Genomic DNA, 23,603 nt, shown 5'->3' on the forward strand with positions numbered 1-23,603 from the left:
TTGGAAAGTGACATTTTGTCGTTGCATCAGTCAGTAGAGAGTTTTTTATCTGTTGCAGCAGTTCTTTATATTTATTCATTGATTAGAAACATATTTTACATCTCACAAAGCAACTCCATTACATTCTTTACATTTGTTCTTGTAACAAAATCATCTGTCACACATAAACAGGAGTGCACCTCACATTTCTTTGCATAAAATAATAGTATTGTTTGTGTATTAGGCGGACAGGATTTCTGCAGCAGTGAAAGAGATCTGAGGTCAGTGATGGAGGACAGCTGGACATTTAAAGGAGACGTTTTTAAAAGCCTGCTGTGGTAAAACAACACTCACATGTGCACATGTATGCTGATGTCTTCAGGAGGAAATCTGAAGCCTCATATTAAAGACCTATTTCAATTTATTCACATTATTCTTTAACTATACATGACCAGGTGAGATTTGAATTTACATTGATGATGATTCCCATTTATTCCACTTTATGTTTTCTAATGGTGGGATGTAACTGAGTACATTTATTTATTCTAGCACTGTACTTTATGCCTATGCTGATGTACATATTTCATGTATTTCACGTTATATGTCTACTCTGCTACATCTCAATGGTAAATATTGTACTTTTTACTTGCCTACATTTATGTAACTGCTTTTGTTGCTCTACAGACTCAGATTATTAAAAAAATACGTAAGCATAATGATTCGCTCAGCCCCTCCGTCTCTCTGTGAGACTCATGACACTAGTGCTGCAGGACTGGAGCTCTGTGACACAGGCACAGTGACCTGGCTAACTGTTAGCATCACAATGCTAGCGTTAACCAATGGTTATTAACAGGTTAAACAACAAAATCAAACCATTCTGGTGTTGGTGTGAGATTAACTGCTTGGTGCTGGATGTTAACCGCTGCTGCAGAGCAAAATATGACGAGTAGTTATGAGAACATGTTTACCATGTTAGCTCGTGCTAACCACGCAGAGAGAGCACGAAGACAGTGGCTCAGGGAGGCACTGCTTCAAACGGCAGCAACAGCTGATGGTCGGCAATCAGCGCCATAACAGATTCTAATTCTGTGGGAAACGCTTTTAATAATTTACTCCGTGATGCTGCTGTTTGTATGTGTTTCACACAGCAGTTTTAAAAACATCTGCCCTCATGTGACAACTGTTACAATTAAAGATTAAAGGGTGAAATTCAAGTGTGACCTTCAGCAGAGCTGCACGTGTTTGACTGTTCAAATAAAAGACAACACGAGGAGCAGGAGGAGGGATACACGGTCACAGAGCGTGCCTCCTTTAAATGTCATCTGTTGTTTGTCAGTGAATGACCTCAAGGCTGAAATAGCCACACACACACACACACACACACACACACACACACACACATATACACAGATACACAGATTGTATTGGTGGAAAAGAGGGGTGTAACTAGTCAGAGAGGGAGGAGGAGATCATGATGGTGTGACAAGAAGTTTGTATTCTAATTTACTTTATGACCACACCACAGAGAATCTGTGCACAGTGGTGTTAATGCTTTTGCTTCAGTAAAAAAAGGCAAGTGATGGAGTTTTTCTTTTCTTTTCTTTTCTTTTAAGATTTCTTTTTTGGCTTTTTTGCCTTTAGCAAGGCAGCAAGTCTTAGAAAGTGTAGTGTGAAACGGGGACAGAAGAGAGAGGGGGTGACGTGCAGCAAAGGTCTGGAGTTGGAATCAAACCAGCAGCCGCTGCAGCTAGGACACAGCCTTTATACACGGGGCGCTGGCTCCACTGGGCGAGCTAGTTGGCGCCCCGTGATGGAGTGGTTTTGACTTAAATTACCTTCATGAACACATCAGACAGAAGGCGTTAACAGTGCGAATAAACACATAAAATATTTATGGTAGGGAGTTAAAAAAAGCAGCTGGAAGTCAAACAGTGGAGTGGCGCTATGTGACGACACTGCAGCAGTCGCCATGGTAACATTTTGGGAGAGGCTGGGTGTACTGAGTGACATCAGACTGATATCTGTCCGAGTCGTGTGTTTTGTCAGTAAACCTGATATTAGATTGTGATTATGGAGTTTTAAAAAAGGTGATGGAGCACACACACTGTAACACACACACACACACACTGAACACACTCACTCTTCAGATAAAAATAAATCAGATCACATGTGCCGCCACAGCCTCAGCAGCTTGAAGGGTTGGGAGGAGGAGGAGGAGGAGGAGGAGGAGGAGGAGGAGGAGGAGGCTGGTTGTCAGTCAGTCTCCCGGAGGCCACAGCGCCTCCTGAACTCCTGCCCTCGTTCATGGATCCATTTATTGGACACTGCAGGCAGACAGAGAGATGATTCAGATTCAGATTCAGATGATGACGACGCAACTGTGTTTAAAATCGTGACTGTGTGAACAATCAAAGACAGAAATATACAGACGCACTTTACAAACATCAGATCTATAAAGAGCTGTGTGTTGGTCTGATTCTGTTCTGGAGCCACAGTCAGATGTTCAGGAACATTTACACTGGAGTTGAAACCAGTGACTGATACAGATCTACTTTTTTACGAGCACGATTATCATCAAGTAAAAGGTGGGAATATCTGTACTGGTGGTAAAACTGCTCTGCACGGACACTTGAAGTAAAAGCATCCTGGAGCGCCGGCAGCAGAATGCACCGTCCTGTTTATATTGTGTCTCCATCCATGCATTATATATCAGGCTTATCAAGTTCAGCAGTCGTCACTTAAATATTCGGCACCACTGCTAACGTTACACTGCGCATCATCTAGCGTAGTTATCTGGCTGTTTAATTTTTTCTGTTACCTTTAACGGACATGCACGAGCGAGAAAATGGCTTCAACTGATGTTACATTACATTTCTGTTGACAACTCACCCCACTTGTTTCCGACCAGAACAGGACAGGCAGCGTGTCTGGTCAGAAAGTCTCCTTCTCCACTGGGGTGCAGATTATACCAGAACACTGCCGTCCCCTGAACACACACACAAACAGCGACACTTCACTGTTAGAGCTGAAACCATTTATCTACTCGTCCATTAGCTGTAACTGTCGCTGCAGCTTCAAAGGAACCCTTGGAAATTAAACATCAAATATTAATAAAAACATCACCTGTACCTGTTTCTTGTTTCTAAAAATATGGCTACAAAAAAAGTTTTTATAAAAATAATTCAACCTTTTTAAACTGTTTATTAAGATTCAAGTCTTAAAGTTTTATTTGTCACATATCTTTATAATGTTAGGTGCAGCATACTCCAAAGAATGTGCTGACAGACCACTGTGTATTAATTACTTTCAATAATAACCGTAAATAATAAGGATTAGAAAGAAGAAATACCAAAATAAAATTTCAAAAATTAAAAATATATGTAACATGAGCATTAAAAAGTGCATTGTTTCATATATATAAAGACTACACAATTAAAAAAATCAGATAAAATCTGAACTACAACTAAAATAAATAGTCAGTAAATTAATAATCACTTTAGTCATTTAAACAAGCAGAACAATCCCCAACATTCACATGTTCTAACTTCTCTAATGTGAATATTTGCTCGTTTCTTCATCTTCTTTGAAAATAAATTAAATATGATTCTATTATCAAAAAATTAATCATGGAAACAGTCAGAAGTTTAAAGGTCAGTGACAATAATCAGTTAACTGATCCTCTGAAGTGAACAGTACCTTTTTGGGCCACACAGCAGCTCCGACTTCCGTGAAGACTGTGGCGCCCCCTGCCTGTACATCACTCATCTGCAGGAGGAGACAGCTCATCAGCTTCAGCAGCACATTGTTTAATACTGATTAATAATAATTAATATTAATGATGACTGACGTAGAGCAGCCAGGTGGCGATTCTGTTTCCTGTCCCGAGCTCTTCAAAAGCATCTGGTTCATCTTTCTGAAGAAAAAAATCAGGACAAATCTGGAGGGTCGTTTGTGATTTTAGAGGTGAATTATTTGCAGACAGTGAAACACACAACACCTCAGTGACTCCTGCTGCACAAGTTAAACATTTACTTACCCGTCCAAAGTCGAAGTGCGGCTCGTACTGTCCTCCAACACCATAGTTCGCCACCTGCAGCAGCATTTTAAGAAATGAAGAACATATATATATATATATATATATGTATATCAAATTAAAGTTGTAAATGTATTAGCAGCACTCTGGACCTGGTTTACATGAGTTCATGGTGTCTGTATGTTAACTTATGAAGCTGTGGGCAAAGTGTTTCAAATGAAGATTAAATTAAAAGAAGAAGCGGTTCAGCCCTCTTGTGTGGGGTGCATCTACTGATACACTATCAATCTGATGTTTCCTGCCATCACCTGCCCCAAGTCAAAGGGACTGAGAGTGCTGTGCACGGGGCGTGTGCTTCTGAATGAGTTTATAAACTTAAAAAGACACTTGTGTGACCTGGGCTCTCCTTTATAAAACAATGTGTAGGATCCACACTAAAAATGCACGTACATACAAAAGCCAGAAATGGTGTGCGGCAAAAACTATTTGATCGTTTCTACAATCAGGCTTCCTCCTCACCATCTGCATCGCTAATTTCCCATCAAGTCTGTGTGTACACAATATTTATTAATGAGACTCCAGGTGAGTGTTACCTGCAGCTCCTCTGCTGTGGTGACGTCCAGGCCGGTGATGTCCTCGATCCTCTGGTTGATCCTGTCCACCACCGGATGTTCAAACGCTCCGAGCCAAGCGCTGAGGGAGGAGGAGAGGAGAGGAGAGGAGAGGAGGATACTGTCACACATTTAAAATCATTAACTGAACAGTAAAGACACGCACCGAACTGAAATCAAAGAACCAGTGGAAACAAAGGCCGACTATTACGTTGCCTGTGCCTCGGCCAAAAAGTTGCACTTGAACACACTAACAAAGACGACAGCCAACATGTACGTTCTGCGCCTGCGTGAGAGGAAATAACTCTCCACACCAGCAGGTGGTGTCAGTCTGTGTTCACCATTCAAAAAGTGGAGCCAGCTCTTCTTACCTCTTGGAGACTCTGTAGTGGGCCGTGGTCAGTTTGCCTGTCTGAGGGTCGTGAACCGTGGCACGTCTGAGCTAGTTCATCCATCACATTATAAATACACAGAGAGACAGAGAGAGAGAGAGGGAGACAGGTCAGTAGCTGACACAGAGATGCTGCAGTCAGGGAGGCAACATCAGCTCCGTTTCCTGCTCTCATGTTTGTTCATTCATCAACATGTGAGCAGAAAACAGAGCTGTAATATTAAAAGTACTGATACAGTTACAGGGGCTGAGGACACAGAGGGGAGAGCTGCAGGACCAAACCTGGCCCGGATTAGATTATTATCATTTAATAATAGTTATATTCTGTTTGACTGTGGTTATTTTATAACCGTTTGTATTCTGTCAGATCATTATGACACACTTGGTGTCTGAATTAAACTGTTTGTAACTCTGTTAAAACAGTTATCTATGAAGGAAAGAAAAAAACACATCAATATTACAGCTGATTCATAACTTTAAAACAGAAGTGATTGTTACTGCTGTAGCTGATGAGTGAGTGAGTTAGCCTGGCATGCTAACATTAGCATCTTGTATTAGAGCACATAAACACAAACATGACTGACTCACCCGGGGTTTAGCCAGCTCTTTCACCTTCTCCATCTCAGCGTCCGACACGATGTCGTGGTATCGGACTATGCGGGGGCGGTCCCACTCATCCTCCTGCTTCACCGGACCAATCACGTATTTCGGGTGGCGGTTGTTGTCATAGTAACGGCAGAAGAGGCGGCTCTGCCTGCGAGGGTTCTGTCAGAAAAGACAGGCGGGATGATGATGATGATGATGATGATAATGATATCTAACAGTGAAGCGTTTTTATGTGTTTGTTTCCGTCTCCTCACCATCCTGATGCCCTCGCCACGACACAGCTGCTCGTACTTCTTCCTCTCTGGCAGGTAATCGGCAGGTCGACTCTGGGTCTCCCTCCTCTGCCTGACCTCACTCTCGTTCTCAGTCCCCTCCACCTTCTTCTGTTTGGCCAGCTGATACTCAAAGTACTTCAGGTTCCCGTTGGCTCGCTGGTGCGTCGGGTCTAAACAGGAAGTGTCATAATCCAGCTCAGTCAAAAAAAAAAAGGTCAAATGGTACATGGAGGACATAAATAAATATAAAAATAAATTCATAAATAAATTAAATAATAAACATTGAAATGAATATGAAAATGCATAAATAAATAAAGTTGATAATTAAACACAAGATAAATAAATTAATATTTATTTCTGCATTTTTGTACAACTACTTTTATTTATTTATTCATTTATTATTTCAGTATTTATTTATATTATTTATATTTCTTTAATTTCTTTAATTATTTATTTATTTAGACATTTATTCATTCGTGTATTTATTTATTTATTTTTGTATTTATTTATACATTAGTGTTTCTATAAGTGTTTCTATATTTATTTATTCTTGTTTATTTTATATGTTATATGTTATTATATATTATTTGTTTATTTGTTGATACTTAATTCATTTTTTGTCCTCCATAAAATTCTGTGCATCCCATTACTGACCGAGCTCCAGCAGCCTCTGGGTGTAGGTCAGCGCTCCCTCCAGGTCCCCCTGCTGGTAGACAGAGTAGCTTAGGTAGTCCAGGATGGTGACGGCGTCCACGGTGTCAGACGCCTCTCCCCCGTCCAGCTGCTTCAGGGCCTGAACCATCCACAGCTCCGTGTGGTAGTAGTCCGCCTCCGAGTATGCCACCTTCCCGAGGTCGTAGCAGTCATCCACAGTCAGAGTGGTCCGGTGTGAGGCCACCAAGGACGTGCCTGAGGCAGCGAGAGAGGGGCACAAAATCCTTCCTGAGTGGATGTTTCTCACTTAGGGTTCTCTATCTGTCTTTTTTTCCACAGCCGGGACATTTTATGGAACTTAGGAACATTTACTGAGCTCTCGGGGTCTAAAGACAGACTGAGTGTCAGCTCTCAACATCCTGCAGCTTGTGTATAAATCACTCTGCAGCTCAGCACCCAAATATATCTCTGACATGCTTGAAACATATGAACCTTCTCGGACCTTGAGGACCTCTCGGGCCGGCCTACTGACCGTCCTAAGAGGCAGCACAAACCCATAATAACCTCCCAGATGTTAGACAGACCCGACTCTGAACACTTCAAAGTCAAAACTAAATACATTCCTTTTTTACACTGCCCGCTCCACCCTGTACTGACTGCAAACTGATTTTTAAACTTGATTTTAACTCATTTTAAATACTTCTTTAAATCTTTGCACTTTTTTATTACATTTTAAATCATTTAGTAATTAAATTTACCTTTTAAATATTTTTGTCTATTTATTCTTTTATTGTAAATCTGTATCCTTTATCATGTTTTATATTTTATTGCTCTGTAAAACACTTTACATTGCCCTGGTGTATGAAAGGTGTTACACAAATAAAGCTGCATTGCCTAAGTTTACTTCGTGGTGCCAAAAACATCCCTGCTCCTAAGGTGAGACTTTCTGGTAGTCCAAATTATTATCAAGCAAGAGGACGCAGCATGACAACATGTTTTACAGGCTATGAACTCTGAAATATAAATAAAATTGGCTTAATAACATTTATGTGATAAACTGAGTCTCTGTATTTCTTCTATGACTGAATGGTAACACCTCTGCTGTGACATTAGAACTAAAAAAACTAAATAAAACTAAGAAAACTATAAATATTGCAACTTTTTATTAGGGCTGCCCCTCGAAAGTCAGAGATTCGAATCATCAGTTGGAGACTCCTTAGTCTCGCCACCAGACAATCAGAGATCTCCGCCTTCTGATAGTCTGGGGACACTCCTTTCTAAAGTGTGTTTAACACACCGGCGGAAAAGGCCGGCAACAAAGCAACGCTTCTTGCATTTTTGAAAAGGACACGCCTTCTCGGAAATGTGCGCTCCCCCTTTTCTCGTCCGCAAGGAAACAAACGCACAGAGAGCTTGAAAATGGATGCTGAGAGATTAAACTCCGTTTTATCAAACGTGTGCCCATCCGTGAAGAAAATATTTTTTCCAGCGGATGTCTGAGTTACAACATGATTGAGCTAACTGGAGTAGTTTCATGTCGTATCTGACAACGGGAGGCTTTTAACAGATGACGTCCTGATGTTAGCTTTGCTGCTGCTGTTACCTGTCCCTGTCAGCTGCAGTCACTGATGCTTTCTAGACATCGTGATTTCCCAAAACTGAATAAATACCACACATAGCAACACAAAACTGCTTTGCTAGCTCAATCATGTTGTAACTAAGATATCCGCTGGAAAAAATACTTTTTTTTCACGGACCGTTTAATGAGTTATTACCTATTACAGACACCGCTAACGGCTAAGAAATAGTAATGTTTGTTCAATCATTGTGTTTATAGACTTTACAAACATCGGATTAGTCTAAACTGTGATACAGTGATGTGAAAAATGTGAGATATATATAGGCGATTCCCTCTATAGTCCGGCTGGACGGATGAGTCATGGCCTTGTAAAAGATTATGTTTGTTTCTTTTAGTTGGCGAGAATGTGTCGCCGCAAACGCGACAAACATCCACTAACTTTGACGGCGTTTTCTGCGAGCGCAGCTGAGCCATTTTGTACCGCTACACATGTTTCTAGTGGGACTATGTTTACAAGCACAAGAGTTCAGCGAGCCACCGAAGGACCGCCCTGCAGATTTTCTATTGGTTCTGCAATGTAGGGAGTTTTTTTAAACTCTGAAATTGTATCCGCCCATCTAAACACAAAATCAGGGAGAAAGTCATCAGTCTTTAGTTAAGCAAAGCGTCTAAAGACTGACTTGTGAGTCTAGAGACTCCTCAGTCCACTAAGATTGCTTTGAGTCGAGCAGTACTCTTTGGTACAGACAGCTGTGAACGTCATGTAGCGGCACAGAGGAGGAGAAGCTTTCCACCATAAGGCTCTGAGAGAACATCATCTTCTCTCTTCTACTTGGAGGTGCTGAATAAACAGCTCACAGACACTTAATACGACACAGTCTCTGACTTTGGTTTGATAGCTAGTGTTGGCAAAAAATGTTGCACATTTCCGACCTGTTGTTAGCTTGTTTACTATATTACATGAATGATGCTGTCACACTGAACATCTAACTGAACCCAACCTTCAAAACTTCAAATGAAAAAGTAAATAAATACATCAGCAAATATACATATTTAAAAGCCTGAATCTGATTCGACTGACATAATTCTGAGTCGCCCTACTTCCACCAAACACTTTCAGTCCAGTACCTTTGGAACCAACAGTAACCCTTCAGACATGGTACCTAGACCCTCGGTCTGTTCAGACAGTCCAGGAAACGAGGCTTTATGTGCAAATATTGTGTCTTTATTATCATCTATTTTTCTTGTAGATTCCTGACGCATATTGTTGTATATATTCTTTCTTATTGTGACCATAGTGGCCAAAAATAATCTTGTTGTAATGTTAATTTCTGACGGCCAGGCTTTGCTCTCACCTGGCAGCTGCCCGGTGGAGATGGTGTTGGTGTCCAGCTGATAGGTGTCCAGCAGCCTCATCAGTGCTTTGGCGGCTCCGATCTGGTCGTCATCGTTGGGGAAGTACTGCCTCTGGATGGTGAGGTTAGAGATGAACACTGAAGAACACCACAGAAGAAAAACGGCTAGTGTCACTAATAATGAAGGATGAAGGACATGATGAAATACACAAATCATATATGTGTGTTCACCATCAGCCGTGTCAGTGAGCACCAGGCTCTCCAGCTCCCCCCACTCTGTGTTCAGCCTCTTCATCAGTTTGAAGGCGTTCACCGGGTGTCCCAGGAAACCCTCGGGGTCCTGGGTGGCTGCTACAGAGAGGACGTCCAGTTTGTCCGCCCATCTGAGGATGAACACACACACACACACACACACACACACACACACAGGTAACAGAGTGTGTATTTAATCTGCGGCCACACCTCCAAGACAGACAACAGAAATGGAGCAGAAAACTGGGTCTGTTCTCAGGTCAGACAATGTTTCAGGAAAACTTTTGTTTAGTTGCAACTACCAGAGGGAACAACTATTCAGAGCGCACCCTCATCCCGTAACACACACCACAGATCAAACACAAAGACATGCTGAAGCGTTTTCACACTCTGCTCTCAAAATATATCATTTTTAACCAGGACTGTCCACTGATTCAAAATTAATTAATAACATGGTCTGTGATTAATTAATCTCAATAAATCACATACATCAACTTTGATTTATCTGGTTTGACTGATGAATCATTTGTGTTATTATCATTTTGTTCATTTCACAAAGACAGTTTCAGCATCAGTCTGTCTGTGGTGTACTGACAAAACAACACCTGAGACGTCTCTTACTTCTTAATCTGCTCCAGTTTGCTCTCCTCTGCTCGGATGTAGTCTTTCAGCGAGGTGACCAGGTCCTTCTCTGTGAACAGCAGGTCAGTCATCTGACCTGAGGACACACAGTTTCATCATTTGATCAAATAACTGTCAGAATAGAAGAATCATTTTCTCAACATCCAACGTGACGTCTTCAAACTGATTGTTTTTTTTTGGTAACAGTTCATTCTAACAGTTTAAAACCAAAATACAATAACTGGTCACTTTATTAGGTACACCTTGCTCATACCAGGTTTGATTGTACCATGACAGTGTGTCTCCTTCTGTATGAAACTTTTATAACAGCTGAGGAACAAACACAGAAGTTATCTGGATGTTTTTTTAAATCCTCTTTTCATTTGTTTATATCCAGAGTGAAGCAGAGGAGTACGATGTATGAATGAACAGGAGGAAAACAAACACTGGATTCACTCACCGATGGAGGTGAAGAAGTCATTGTGAGCTGAGCAGCAGCTGAAGAGGAGGATGTGGATCAACAGCCAACAGAAAGCCATCCAGCCTGCAGAGAGAGAAACCAGGCGGACACACAAGTTTATTGATCAGAGCTCCTGATTTAAATCATCATTTTGTTGATTTATTTTACAGAGACAAAGATCATATATAGCTGTTTGTGTAAAGACAGCATTTAATTTCCTGAATGAAAAAAATTGGTTTGTAGAAAACAATGAATCATTTAATCAATAGACAGAAAACTGATCTGCACCTATTTTTGCTAAATGATTAATATTTCTCAACCAAAGATGCTGATCGCTCCTCACTAATGGTTTCTCCACTGTGAGAACTTTCTGTTTCTCTGTTTCATATCTCTGAGTTTTGGACTGATGGTCGGACAAAACAAGACAAGTGAAGACGTTCCGCTGAGTCTGGCACTTCTAATTTTCTAATTAAGATGCAGGGACAAAATGTTAACTTTCCTACTGTCTCATCAAGTCACATAACTACACTAGACCAAATAGAATCACTATACAAAAGAGCCTTAAAAATATTTGATAAAAAACCAATCGCATATCATCACTGTCATATTCTGGTGAAACATAATTTCCTAAGCTTTGAAAACTTCAAAATTTTCAAATATGCTTGCACTATTTATAAAGTACTCCATGGACTTGCACCACCACCACTACAAGAATTTATTAAACCAAAACCTGTCAATGGCACTACAACCAGGGCCACAATCAGAGGAGATTGTGAGATGCCTTTCAGACGTACAACATTTAGCCAAACTGTTTTATCAGTTAGAGGCACTAACATATGGAATGATAGACCTTTCACAATAAGAGAATACCCCACACTTGGTACATTCAAAACTCATCTCAAAAACTGGCTTAAAACCAATCAACATTGTAATCATCACTAATCTGTACAGTTATGTGGTGCGTGTCTGTATGAGTGCAGACCTGCACCACATTTCTCTTCAATTATCATACACTCATCCCTTTTGTATTTTGTGTCCTGAATGTTTTCTGCCTTGTCAAATTTGATTGTATTGTATGTTTGGTTTTCTTATACGGTACTGATTAGCAGAACCCCAGTGGCTTGGCCTATTCCAGGCGACAGGAATGGACTGACCCAACTGGGCGAACAGATTTATTTATATAGTATACTACTTCATATTACGCACTTTAAATAGGCAACCATGCACTTTATAAAATGATACTGTAAATTGGCACTTTGCACTTCATAGACCCATTAGCTGCTATTTTTGAATGTGAAATCCCCCGTTTTTTATTGTTGTTATTTCCTACTTAAATTGTGTATTTTTGTTACCTGCCAAGGGACTCCATATGTGAATTAGCGTTGCGCTAACTTTGGCACATTTACACTGTTTTTACTGTTGTTCATTAATGTGCATTGTCCCTTTTAAATAAAATAAAATAAAATAAAAAATAAACTTTCCTACTGTCTCATCAAGTCACAATACAATACTATTGCCATGTTAAATCTGTTGCGATATGCTATTGCAATAACATATACTGCAATATATTGCGATTTATTACCTTTTTCCAACTGCAAATGATGTCCCCAAAGGAAAACTTGATGGCGACATCAACAGTTTTATTGAATTAGTCTTTTCATCTTAGTCATTTTTATTGCAGCACTTTGTAAATGGTAAACTGAAAAGGCACTCCAGTGGGTACAATCTTAATCTGTTTATATTATTAATAATTTATATAATAATAAAAAATAATTAAATAAAAAAAAATGTGAAAAATCGTTACTTGGCAACGGTATCATGACACAATATTACCACACAAATATCTCGCCATACTTTGCTGTACTGATTTTTTTTCTGCCACTCCTACTGTCTCATAGAATAAACCAAGGAATATCTCAGTCCTTTTAATGGACTTCATATCTCGGAATGTTTAGTTAGTGCATTTCTATTTTTGACGTGGTATATTGAGCTTAACTTTTTTATCCCAACAGAAGAAAACTAAATTTTTCATGTTGTGTGTTTAAAGCAACTTCTACCTTTTGAAGAAGAGATGAAACGTTACCAGAATGAGACACCACTACGAGCCGACCAGGATCCACTCTTGTGGTGGAAGTATCCAAACATTGCTCAGATAGCGAGGCAGAACTTGGTCATACCTGGCACTTCAGTGAGGTCAAACACAACCCCGGAGTTTTGAAACTTATCCGGGGTTAGTGATGACTGATGAGTTTTAGAATAAGGTTACAGTGCTAACGCTGGATAGTAGCGTTAACGTTACTAGTAAGTGGAAACGCACAAGGGAGATAATGTTAATGTTTCAAAAGCTACGCTACAGTAGGCGCTCGGCCAATCACTGCATTTGGTCTGAGTGCAAAGATTGGCCGGAGTTTTCTTAGAACCATATGAGAATGGTATAATTATAAGTTTGTATCTCTGGTGGAATTCACGTACATTTTTAGCGTGTCATCAGCATATTAATAGCATTTTAACCTAAACAACGAAAAGTTTCCAGAAAGGTAAGTGTTGCTTTAACAGGTTCTTGTTTTCTTTTGTTTTGTTTTAAATGGCTAATCTAACATCAGGCCAGCGGACAACAGTTAAAAATTTGCTTTCCAGCAGACACTGGCACATTTACAGTAATGCTAATTAACAAGGACGCACAATATTTTTTCCCCTTTTTCCCAATCCGATATCAAACAACTTGTTTGGCTAATAACCAATACCGATATCGATATATCCACTTTTACCCAACTAATTTTAGTGATCATCAGGTCACTAAAGATATCAAATTCAATACTTCTCAGTGTCTATATTATTCATTTATTGTGCAACATAAGAAAAAGCATACTGGCCAATATCGGCCAATACCGATGACGTGCCGATATTAACTGCGCATCCTTGCTTCATGTACATAATTGTACCTGAAAAAAGAAATAAATACAAACACAAATACAAATAATAATAGTAATGATGGAGTTACAATTTTAAAACAAGGGTAACTTATCTCAACGTTTTAAACAAACAATTGTTTGTGTTTTTTATCAAAAATTTCTTTCATTTATATCAGTTTCGTTTCCCTTAAAGAAAATGGCCTCATTAAATTAACCGTTAATCGGTGTTACAGACAGTTTAACATCATTCCTCAGCAAAGACAACACAAAACAACCTGAATAACTACATGTGTTTCCTGATATTGGATGTATTTATTGTTGTTGTTTGTACATTTGGACAAAACAGTAAATTTTATCTCGTCGTTTCAGATCCTGAGCTGAGCTGTCTGAAACTTTAACTTTAATTTAACCTTAAAACAGAGAATGTGAAGAGAAGCAGTTAGGCGTGTCCTGACATCACCCAGTGACCTGTGTCTGAACTGGGAGGATTTATTCTGCTCACAGACACGAAATAAACACATATGAAGGTCAAAATAACAAACTAATATCTGCTGTAACGTTACCTGACAGCGGGACTGTTGTCTGTAGTAAAGTGAGGAAGCAGCTGAGGAAATTTCTAGATAAACCAGAGTTCTACACAGAGTTTCTGTCTAATGTCATCCCGCCATAACGGGCACGAAGAAGACATGACAGAGGAGGTGTTACCGTAAAAATAACCGTGACAACAACAACTCCCACGGTGGTTTGAAACGAAGTCAACAAATTCCCCAAATTCCCACTTGTGTTGCTCCAAAGTCAAGCTAGCACCAGTAAACACACACTTCTTCTTCCTCCTCCTACTAGTCTTCTTCTTCTCCGTCTCCTCCGCTGCTTCTTACAAAATGGCGGCTCAGAACGTTTTCCCGCCACCTGCTGGACCGGAGGGTGAATCACTACACTGAACTTTCTGTCTATATGTAATGGTAGTTTGTTAGTTTGGGACTTTAGCACCATAACAGTATAAATCATGAATAATAATCACACAAAAGTCATATTGTTATGAATGGTCATTTGTTTATCATTTAAAAAGGACAAAGTTGTACACTGCTCAAAGTGTAAAGTGTTTACTGATGTACATTGTGTAATTTGTTGAGAACAAAATGACGTACCAACGGTCAGTGGAAACCAAAATCACCAACCCACTGAGGGTTGAATTCAAAATCACACCGAAAATCAAAGTAAACATTAAAATCACAGGTTGATCCGACTCATCATGTGACTGTAGTGTGTACAGCCCTCGCCTGCCTGTATGACCTCCTGACAATGTCTGGGCTCCTGATGAGTTGGCAGATGGTGTCCTGGGGGATCTCCTCCCAGACCTGGATCAGGGCATCAGTGAGCTCCTGGACAGTCTGTGGTGGTACTTGGCGGCGCCGAGAGGTCAATGGCAGCAATGTCTTCATCATCCAGGAACTGCCTACCCACTCTGGACACATGAGGCGAGGTCCTGCACCAGGAGGAACCCAGGGCCCTCCGCACCAGGAGGAACCTAGGGCCGGCTGCACCAGGAGGAACCCAGGGCCCTCTGCACCAGGAGGATATCATCCCAGTGCCTAACAGCAGTCAGCATACTGTTGGCTCTGACATGGAGGTCTGCGTGACCCTCCAAGGATCTGCCTCCCCAGACCATCACTGACCCACCACCAAACCCGTCATGCTGGATGATGTCACCGGCAGCATAACGTTCACCACGGCGTCTCCAGACTCTTTAACGCCTGTCACATGTGCTCAGTGCGAACCTGCTCTCATCTGTGAAGAGAACGGGGTGCCGATGGTGGACCTGCCAGTTCTGGTGTTCTCTGGTGAATGATGGAGCTGCACAGTGCTGGGCTGTGAGCACAGGTCCCACTAGAGGACGTGGGGCCCTCATGCCACCCTCATGGTGTCTGTTTCTGACAGTGTGGTCAGAAACATGCACACCAGTAGCCTACTGGAGGTCATGTTGTAGGGCTCTGGGGCCTACTAGAATCTATACAATCAATTTTTTTTCTGTCCACTACAAACATAATGATGTTCAGTGAGATGAACAGACTAAAAACTTTATCTTATTAGATCAAACAGATGTTGACAAAGTTTTCCTTTGGGAACATAATTTGCGGTTGAAAAAAGCTAATCACAATATATTGCAATATTTGTTATCGTGATACTCAGCATATCGCAATACATTTAAAATCGCAACAATATTGTATCGTGACTTCAGGTATCGTGATAATATATTATCGTGGGACCTCTGGTGATTCCCACCCCTACTGGTCACACCAGACTAAGAAAGGTTGGCAACAGTGTTTTAATACTTATGTTTCTATATTTCATTCGTAAGGCAAACAATATGTTATTTCTTAGACCACAAACCGCAGCCTCACGGTGGGTACAGTTTATTGTAAAGGTGCATCTTATTAAACATTGATAAACAGTGCAAAACACAGCCGTCTGTTCAGTGACCTCCTCTGTCAGCTGAGTCTTTGGCGTCACTCAGGAAAAAATATAACGTCACTGTACACTGAAAACAGATACAAATCCCACAGGTTATTATTTATCGTTGTATCAAACAGTGATATTTACATTACGTACAAATATTGTACACAAATTGCAGCTGTAAGTGTGTCTGGAGAGCCAGTGAATCAGGCCATAAAGAAGAGGAGGGTGTGATCTCAGTGTGTTGAGAGAAAATACAGTGTCCAAAGTGCTTTACATGTTCAGATATGTGTGAGTAGAAAACATCCTGAGGAAGAAGCTGCACGACTGTGAACACAACAACTCACCGTTAAAGAGGCGTCAAAGGAAAATTTAGCTGCAGTTAAACATCAATAATAAGATCCGTCTTCTTGCGGTGATGAAGTCATTTGTTTTTACAGATTTCTTCTTCAGTTTGTGATTCCTAAAGTTTCCTTTAATGTCTTAAAGCTCTCTGCGGAGGGGAGTCACAAACATGTTGCTGTGAGTCAGTGGTTTGAGTGCTGGTCAGGCCACTGTCAGGAAAACAAAAAACTTATCAAGAATAAAGTCAAAATATATTCAGGAAAAAAAAAGTTGAAATTTTGAGGAAAAAACAAAACAGGAATATTTAAATGTAAATTTGTAATTAAAAAAAGTAAAATTTTGAGGAAAAGTTCATGTGAAATATGAATAAAGTTATTTTGTTGACTTTTTGAAATTAAAAAAAGTAATATTTTCAGGTCAAAACTCTACAAATATTTCAAAAATTAAGTTGGAACATTGTGAGAAAAAGTCATAGTAATTCCACTATAAAGTTATAAAATTTCAAAAAGAAATATTGCAAGATAAAAGTCCTAATTTTATGAGAAAAAAATCTGTTTTTTTGCAAAAATAAAAATTGTAATTTTTCAAGACCCAAATTTTACATATATATATTAAAAAAGTGCAGACTTTTTGGAGAATCAAATAATTTTGGAAATGCAATACTAAAACAAATTTTCACTTAGTTACAATCTCATATTTTTACTTAATATCTCATGTTGAAGCAAAATGTCGTGTTATAATTAAATTGGGGGAGATGTCTGTTATTTTGTTTTATATTAACAGTACTTAACATAAAGGTTTTTTACTTATCAGAAACTGTAAATTGTTTTGTAATATTTCACCTTTATTTTTGCTTTTATTCATCAAAATATGACATTTTCATAATTTTATTTTACTTTTATCTTTTTCCTTGACAAACTGACATCTCTCTAAAAATATTACACTTTTTTCTCTCAAAATTTCAACTATTTTTTCCAAAAAATATTTCAACCTCAGATTTGTTTGCCAGCAGTGGCCCCGATAATCTGTGGTACTGGTGAATTAATGAACATCGGTTTCAAACAATGGCGGCTTCAGACAGAAGTCCTCACCCTGTCACTCTGACCACATTTCCTGTCGACACAGTCGTTTGTGAATTAACAGTTAATCCATGACAGCAACACAGACATCAAACGTCACCCAACAGCTGTTTTTAACAGTGTTTCGGGTGATTTTGCTTTTTGTCCAAAGTTCATCAACAGTCCTCTTAAAAAGTAGATAATGAAGAGTTTGACTTTCAGCTGTTTACGTGAATCATCATCATGTATGTCATGAGATCTGAGGTCTCATCCACGTCCCGTTCTTGTTTAGCTTCTGTTCCGCTGCTTTAACTCATCAGTGTGTTTTAACTCACAGACGCTTTCATTCATTTAAAACGGCCAGGCCTTAGGCCATGGTGCCCGGTCAGACATAGGCCCAACCCCACTACCCCCCCTCCCCGCCCACTACCCCTTGGCCCTCAAAATGAAGCAACGAGGGGTAGGGTTTGAAATCTTTCCCTAGGAATTGGGACACCACTCACTACGTCACCGCGTCGGTTACGTTCACGCGTACATAACTATTTTAAACAGGAAGCTGTGAGCCATCTACATTTCCAACCGACAGGACAGATGACAGATGCCAGATAGTGCGAGCTAGCTAGCTAGCTAACAAGCAACCTGACGACGGTAACGTTAGCTATGTATGAACTTTATTCATCGTCTCTTGCTCGGTGGTAGCCATGGCAATGTCTACCCCTCGCTGGCAAATCAGCATCTGAAATCCCTCGCTCCGAAGGGCTAGTTTCATACCCACTACCCCTCGTTATGCCCACTACCCCTACACGCAAAAAGGAATTGGGACACCACTACCCCTCACGGGAACGCACAAATGTAGGGGTAGGGCCAAGGGGTAGAGCTAAGGGGGGGTATTGGGACGGGCCCTTAGCCTGAATGACCTACAAGGAGCCACCTGCCTGTGGGCCCACCACCTGCAGGGACTTGCATCGGGGCCAGGTTCATAGGGACCCGGGTGTGCTGATCCCTGGTGTCACAGACTGGCTCTAGGGATGTAATTACAAACTAATAGTATGTACCATTTCTGCCAATATATGCCCCTAAACCCTACACACTGGAGCTTTACCAATAATTTTGTCAGCATTCAACGACCACAGCTAAAACGTGTTTTCAGGACACTGTCACCAAAATCTTTCTGGAGCTGCAGTTTTTGAATCTTAATAAAGAGTTTAATTTAACATTTGGTGGTTGAAACTTGATCCTCATACAACATGGATTCAAAACGTACGAGAACAATATGAGATGGAGCTAATAACATCCGTCACATCAGCATTTAAAGCATAGAGTTAAAAAGTTTTAGCTGCTTAGACAGACTAATAAAGGAAACTCTGTGAGGAACAACACACTGTGAGGTTGAGGCTCGTTCTCAGAAACAGAAACTAGTGTTAAAAAGAAGCTAACGAGCGCTCTGTGTTCCTGTGAGAGAGATTTATATTTCTGTTTCCACCTCCTGCTGTTATGCTGCTTGGCAGTATCAGTTGGAAGTAGCAGGTCATCATCATCATCATCATCATCGTCGTCTGAGGTTTAAGAACAAAAAAAGCCTCTGTGTCATAAAACAGGTGACGTGCGTTCACTGACAGGTCCAGGTGTTAGGATATTTTACAGCTGTTCCTGCAGCTCTGTGCAGACGGGCTCAGCGGCGGCGGCCGGATTAGTTTGGGTTTTTTCAGCAGTGTCCCTCCCGTCCTCTTGGTGGCGCCGTGGTGAGCGTTGGCAGTGACGGAGTAGGAGCGTCCATGCATCATGCGGGCATTGAGGCCGTTGGCCATGGAGAAGGACTTCAGGTGAGACTTCAGAGCCAGAGGGAGGGGGAGTTTATCGACCAGGTGGACCGGAGTGCAGGAGACGATGGAGCGACAGCACAGGTCCTGAAGGCTCAACACTGAAACACAGAGAGACAATAAAAATGTCTGAAACTCTTTTTGCACGAAGGGCGCTGTCACATGAAGCTCTTACACATTTACTGTGTCATGATTCAACATCAACATCACATGATAAAGTAAAAATAATTAATCATGTTGTCTCTCCTGCGTCCTCATATGACGACATTACATTTCGGGATTGCTGCACCTTCTACTTCATTATCTTAACTTAGACCCATTGTCCTCAACAATGGAAGAAGATCAGCTCTATACTCAGAATTTCGGGTAAGTAGTATATGATACAGTGCTTGTTATGGTTGCTTAGCAACCTCAGACGCACCCTTTCTCCGCGCTCTTGAAAGCTGGCACAGAGTAGGAACGCAGCACCTGACATCGCGTTTTCTGGGCGGTTAAAGACATGACATGTGCACAGCCCCGTAGACTTGAACAGTGACCCCCAACTTGCAGTTAGACAAATGTTGCATTGATTGTTTCCATTAAAATAAAGTTTGGTAACACTTTACTTGAAGGTATCTACATAACTATGACATGACACTGTCATGAACTTGTCATAAACATTATGTACATGTTTATGACTGCTGTCATTAAGTGTCATTCGTTTTTTGTAATGACAAGTTGACATTGTTTGGGTTGTCTTTATTATGACAACTTGACATTAATCAAAGTGACATTACCAGAAGATGTCTTTGTCATGACAAGTTACAAGTGACAATTAAATTTGTTTGGGATGTCCTTATTATGACAACTTGACATTAACCAGGATGACATTACCAGAAGTTGTCTGTATGTTAATGTCAAGTTGTCATAATAAGGAAATCCCAATTTTAATGTCAACTTGTCATGACAAAGACATCTTCTGGTAATGTCACTTTGATTAATGTCAAGTTGTCATAATAAAGACAACCCAAACAATGTCAACTTGTCATTACAAAAACCGGATGACACTTAATGACAGCAGTCATAAACGTTTATGACATGTACATAATGTTCATGACAGGTTCATGACCCTGTTATGTCATAGTTATGACAGTGTTATGTCAATCTTATGTAGATACCTTCAAGTAAAGTGTTACCTAAAGTTTTATACTTTTCCATCCACTTGTGACTATTTAAAATAAACGCAATGTCACCACATGAGGACGTCATTTGTTTCAACAACTTTTTTCCCTTTATTGGACAACAGCGATCTGCTCTTTATGAACGAACCTGGGCAGTGCCTAAAGAAGATGGATACTGTATATCATTGTGCTTTATATTATATCATGTTGTATTATAAATGGCTTTCTCTGTCCATCCACAGACTCTCACATTGGTTTGTTTTTATATATAAATCTCAGCTTGGGCTGGTTTGTGTTTATCTGTTTACATACAAAAAAAAAAAAAATCAATATGACCTCAGTCACAGTTATTAGTCCTCAAGGTTTGAAAAGAACCGGGCAAGACTCTTAAAGCTCATCATGGTTTAGCCCTGTTTTATAGCTGAGCTTCTGACTACCTGCACTCCAAGTCGTGACCTGAGATCCTCGAGTCAACCCTCACAAGTCGTCCCTAGATAGAGGTTGGTAACTAAAGGTGACCAGACTTTTACCATCGAGGCCCCGAGGCTCTGGAGTTCTCTGCCTGAGGAGATCAGGTGTGCTAACACATTACACGTTTTTAAATCACTGCTTAAAACAATGCTGATTTATACTTTTTGATTTGTAGCTTTAGTGTTTTATTTCTTTTTGTTCTGTTTTTGCCTCTGTGCTCACTATTTTTCTCAGCTCTTAACATTTTTTTTTAAATATTGTATTGTTGTCTTATTTTCATGCACTTTGTGAATCACTTTGTAACCTTGTTTAGATCAGTGCTGTACAAATAAAATCCTAATTATTATTTATTAGAATAATTATTTACAGAAGGACCTGAAATTTTCTGAGCTGGTACCGATGGGGGAATTTAAATTAATTATTAAGGATCAAGAAAACAGCACTCGCGGGCAATGTGACTGTGACTCAAATTATAACTGTAATCATTTTAAGTATATTGAACATGTTTATTTATTCAACTATTTTTGTATTGCATATTAAATGGATGCTGTTCTTGCTCATTCATGGTGTGTGACAGTTGTTCTTGTCTGCTTGCTGCTTATTGTTGTAACAGTGCTCGTGCCGCTCTCTCTGCCAGGTCGCTCTTGAAAAAGAGACTTTTACCTGGTTAAATAAAGATATATATATTGACAATGATTCATTTTTTATACTTATCAGGTCCTATTTCTCCCAAATAGCCAGGAGAAATTAAAAATACATACCAAACAAAAGCTCACGTCTCAGGAGGTTAATAACAGAATTCAATATTTTTCATTTTGACGTCACATTATTAAAATCAAATCACAGCACAGACAACAGAGAGACAAGGTGCAGTGTGTTTCAGTGTCGTCCAGCAGAGGGCAGCACAGACCTGCCACTACACTCAACACAAATCATTCTCAGTACACGAGGAGCCCAGAAGAAGCTTTTTGTTTTTAAAGAGGGAGATGTCATCAAAAATACTCCAACAAATGAACCTCCCCATAAAACCACCTGTTACATATAACAGAGTATTTTTACAGTGTGGTAATCATACTTTTACTCCTATAAAGTATCTGAGTACTTCCTTCACCACTGCACCGTGCTGACTGACCTTTGTTGGGCCTCCACAGCCGCTCCATGCCGTGTCTCATCAGCACGATACGAGCGAGTTCGGTGAACGATTCGGTGATGTTAAAGTTACACAGCGGGCTGACCTCGAAGAAGGTGACGCCCAGCTTCTCTGCGTACACCTGCGCCTGCTCGGTGGTCACCTGACGCTTGTAGGCCAGGTGCAGGCGGTTCCCAACAAGGATCTTGGGCACTCCTGGGGCATGCTGGGTAAATACAAGTAACAGAAGATTATGACAGGAGTCATTTGGTGGATACTGATTCAGTCTGCCGGCCTCTCTGGGATCCAGGGTGAGAACTGGTTTATAAGAACCCCCTCAAATCTTAACAAACAACATCAGATCAAAAAAAAGTGCTGTAATCAATATTTGGGGCGTGTTGTTTTAGTGTGTGTGTGTGTGTTTCTTTTCTTGTACATCTATCATTGTGAGGACCATGGGCACATATTGCAAAGTGAGGACAGTCCGGGCTGTTTGAAGGTTCAGACTTTGTTTTAAGGTTCAGGTTAGAATCAGGTTAGGGTTAGGCATTTAGTTGTGATGTTAAAGTCAGGGACTGGAGCATAGATGGTATAAAATATTGTACATAGCCACTGTGATGTCACCCATTGGTTTGTGTACTTCTCAAGTGTAGCCTCAAGTTTGGCAATTTGGCAGTTTCCATCTTGGATTATTGGAGCTAGAAGTGACCATACTTGAACAATCGGGGGGAGCTAACTGTAACGCTAACTGCTAGTTCCGTTAGCATTTGCAGCTATGGTTAGCTAACTGCGGAAATGCTAATACTACTTTTAGCTTATGAAAAACAGGCTTAAAACCATTAAAACAAAGTTTGCTTAACATAAAAAACAGAAACTCCGACTCCTTAGAGGGTCTTTAGCTACAACCAAACACTGACCAAGACTTTTTTTAGATGAACAAAATGTTACAATGAAGTTTCATGAAGTAAAACACATTAAAATAGCTAACACTATACCTTTACTGTAAATCTGGGGTTACACAATGGTCACGTTACCAAACCAATGCTGTCACCATGGTAGTGACTTACCATTTTAAAACGTTCAGAGCATTTCAAACATAATCAAAATTGGATCAGAACCTGATCCTATTAAAAATTTTATAGGATTTAAAAATAAAAAAATAAAAAAGTCATCGGATATTCGTATTAAACCGCCAAATCTGATTCGACTGACATAATACTTAGTCCAGTACAGCCCTAGAAATGTAGGCTGGTTCGCTGGATAGCACCAACGGAACTGGTTCAAGAACAAGAGCTAATTCGGTGGTAAAAAGGTACAAGTGGTCACGTCCTCAATGATGCTTAATTTTACGCCTTATTAATGTTAAAACGAGTGAGTTCATAAACTAGTAATAGAGACTAAAACTGTTTTTTATACCAGGCTGTAAGCATGTTTATTT

General features: G+C 40.2%; 2 protein-coding genes across 3 annotated transcripts in view; both read right to left on the minus strand.

Moving 5' to 3' along the window:
• Positions 1 to 78: 78 nt before the first annotated feature.
• Positions 79 to 14,590, minus strand: LOC117247166 (prolyl 4-hydroxylase subunit alpha-1-like). Of its 2 annotated transcripts, none has more exons than XM_033611473.2 (15): positions 14,434 to 14,590; positions 10,817 to 10,900; positions 10,357 to 10,453; positions 9,715 to 9,866; positions 9,484 to 9,621; positions 6,550 to 6,804; positions 5,875 to 6,065; positions 5,603 to 5,779; positions 4,995 to 5,065; positions 4,606 to 4,705; positions 4,016 to 4,069; positions 3,827 to 3,892; positions 3,676 to 3,744; positions 2,869 to 2,965; positions 79 to 2,303 (listed from the first exon to the last, which is right to left on the minus strand). In XM_033611473.2, the coding sequence occupies exons 2-15, from the start codon at positions 10,893 to 10,895 to the stop codon at positions 2,233 to 2,235; spliced, it is 1,617 nt and encodes a 538-aa protein (XP_033467364.1). In that variant the 5' UTR covers positions 10,896 to 10,900; positions 14,434 to 14,590; the 3' UTR covers positions 79 to 2,232. The 2 variants fall into 2 exon arrangements, with proteins under 2 accessions (XP_033467364.1, XP_033467362.1); XM_033611471.2 differs by having other exon boundaries at positions 14,292 to 14,581.
• A 1,536-nt stretch (positions 14,591 to 16,126) lies between these two features.
• rab40b (RAB40B, member RAS oncogene family) overlaps positions 16,127 to 23,603 on the minus strand; it is a 31,156-nt gene continuing 23,679 nt past the window's right edge. The window contains exons 5-6 of the mRNA XM_033610687.2: positions 22,169 to 22,391; positions 16,127 to 19,506 (exon numbers count right to left, since the gene is read on the minus strand). Coding sequence (XP_033466578.1) covers positions 19,214 to 19,506; positions 22,169 to 22,391 — 516 coding nt within the window. The 3' untranslated portion in view covers positions 16,127 to 19,213. The remainder of the gene's footprint in view (positions 19,507 to 22,168; positions 22,392 to 23,603) is intronic.

This window comes from Epinephelus lanceolatus, chromosome 21, assembly GCF_041903045.1.
Source record: "Epinephelus lanceolatus isolate andai-2023 chromosome 21, ASM4190304v1, whole genome shotgun sequence".
Taxonomy (NCBI): domain Eukaryota; kingdom Metazoa; phylum Chordata; class Actinopteri; order Perciformes; family Serranidae; genus Epinephelus; species Epinephelus lanceolatus.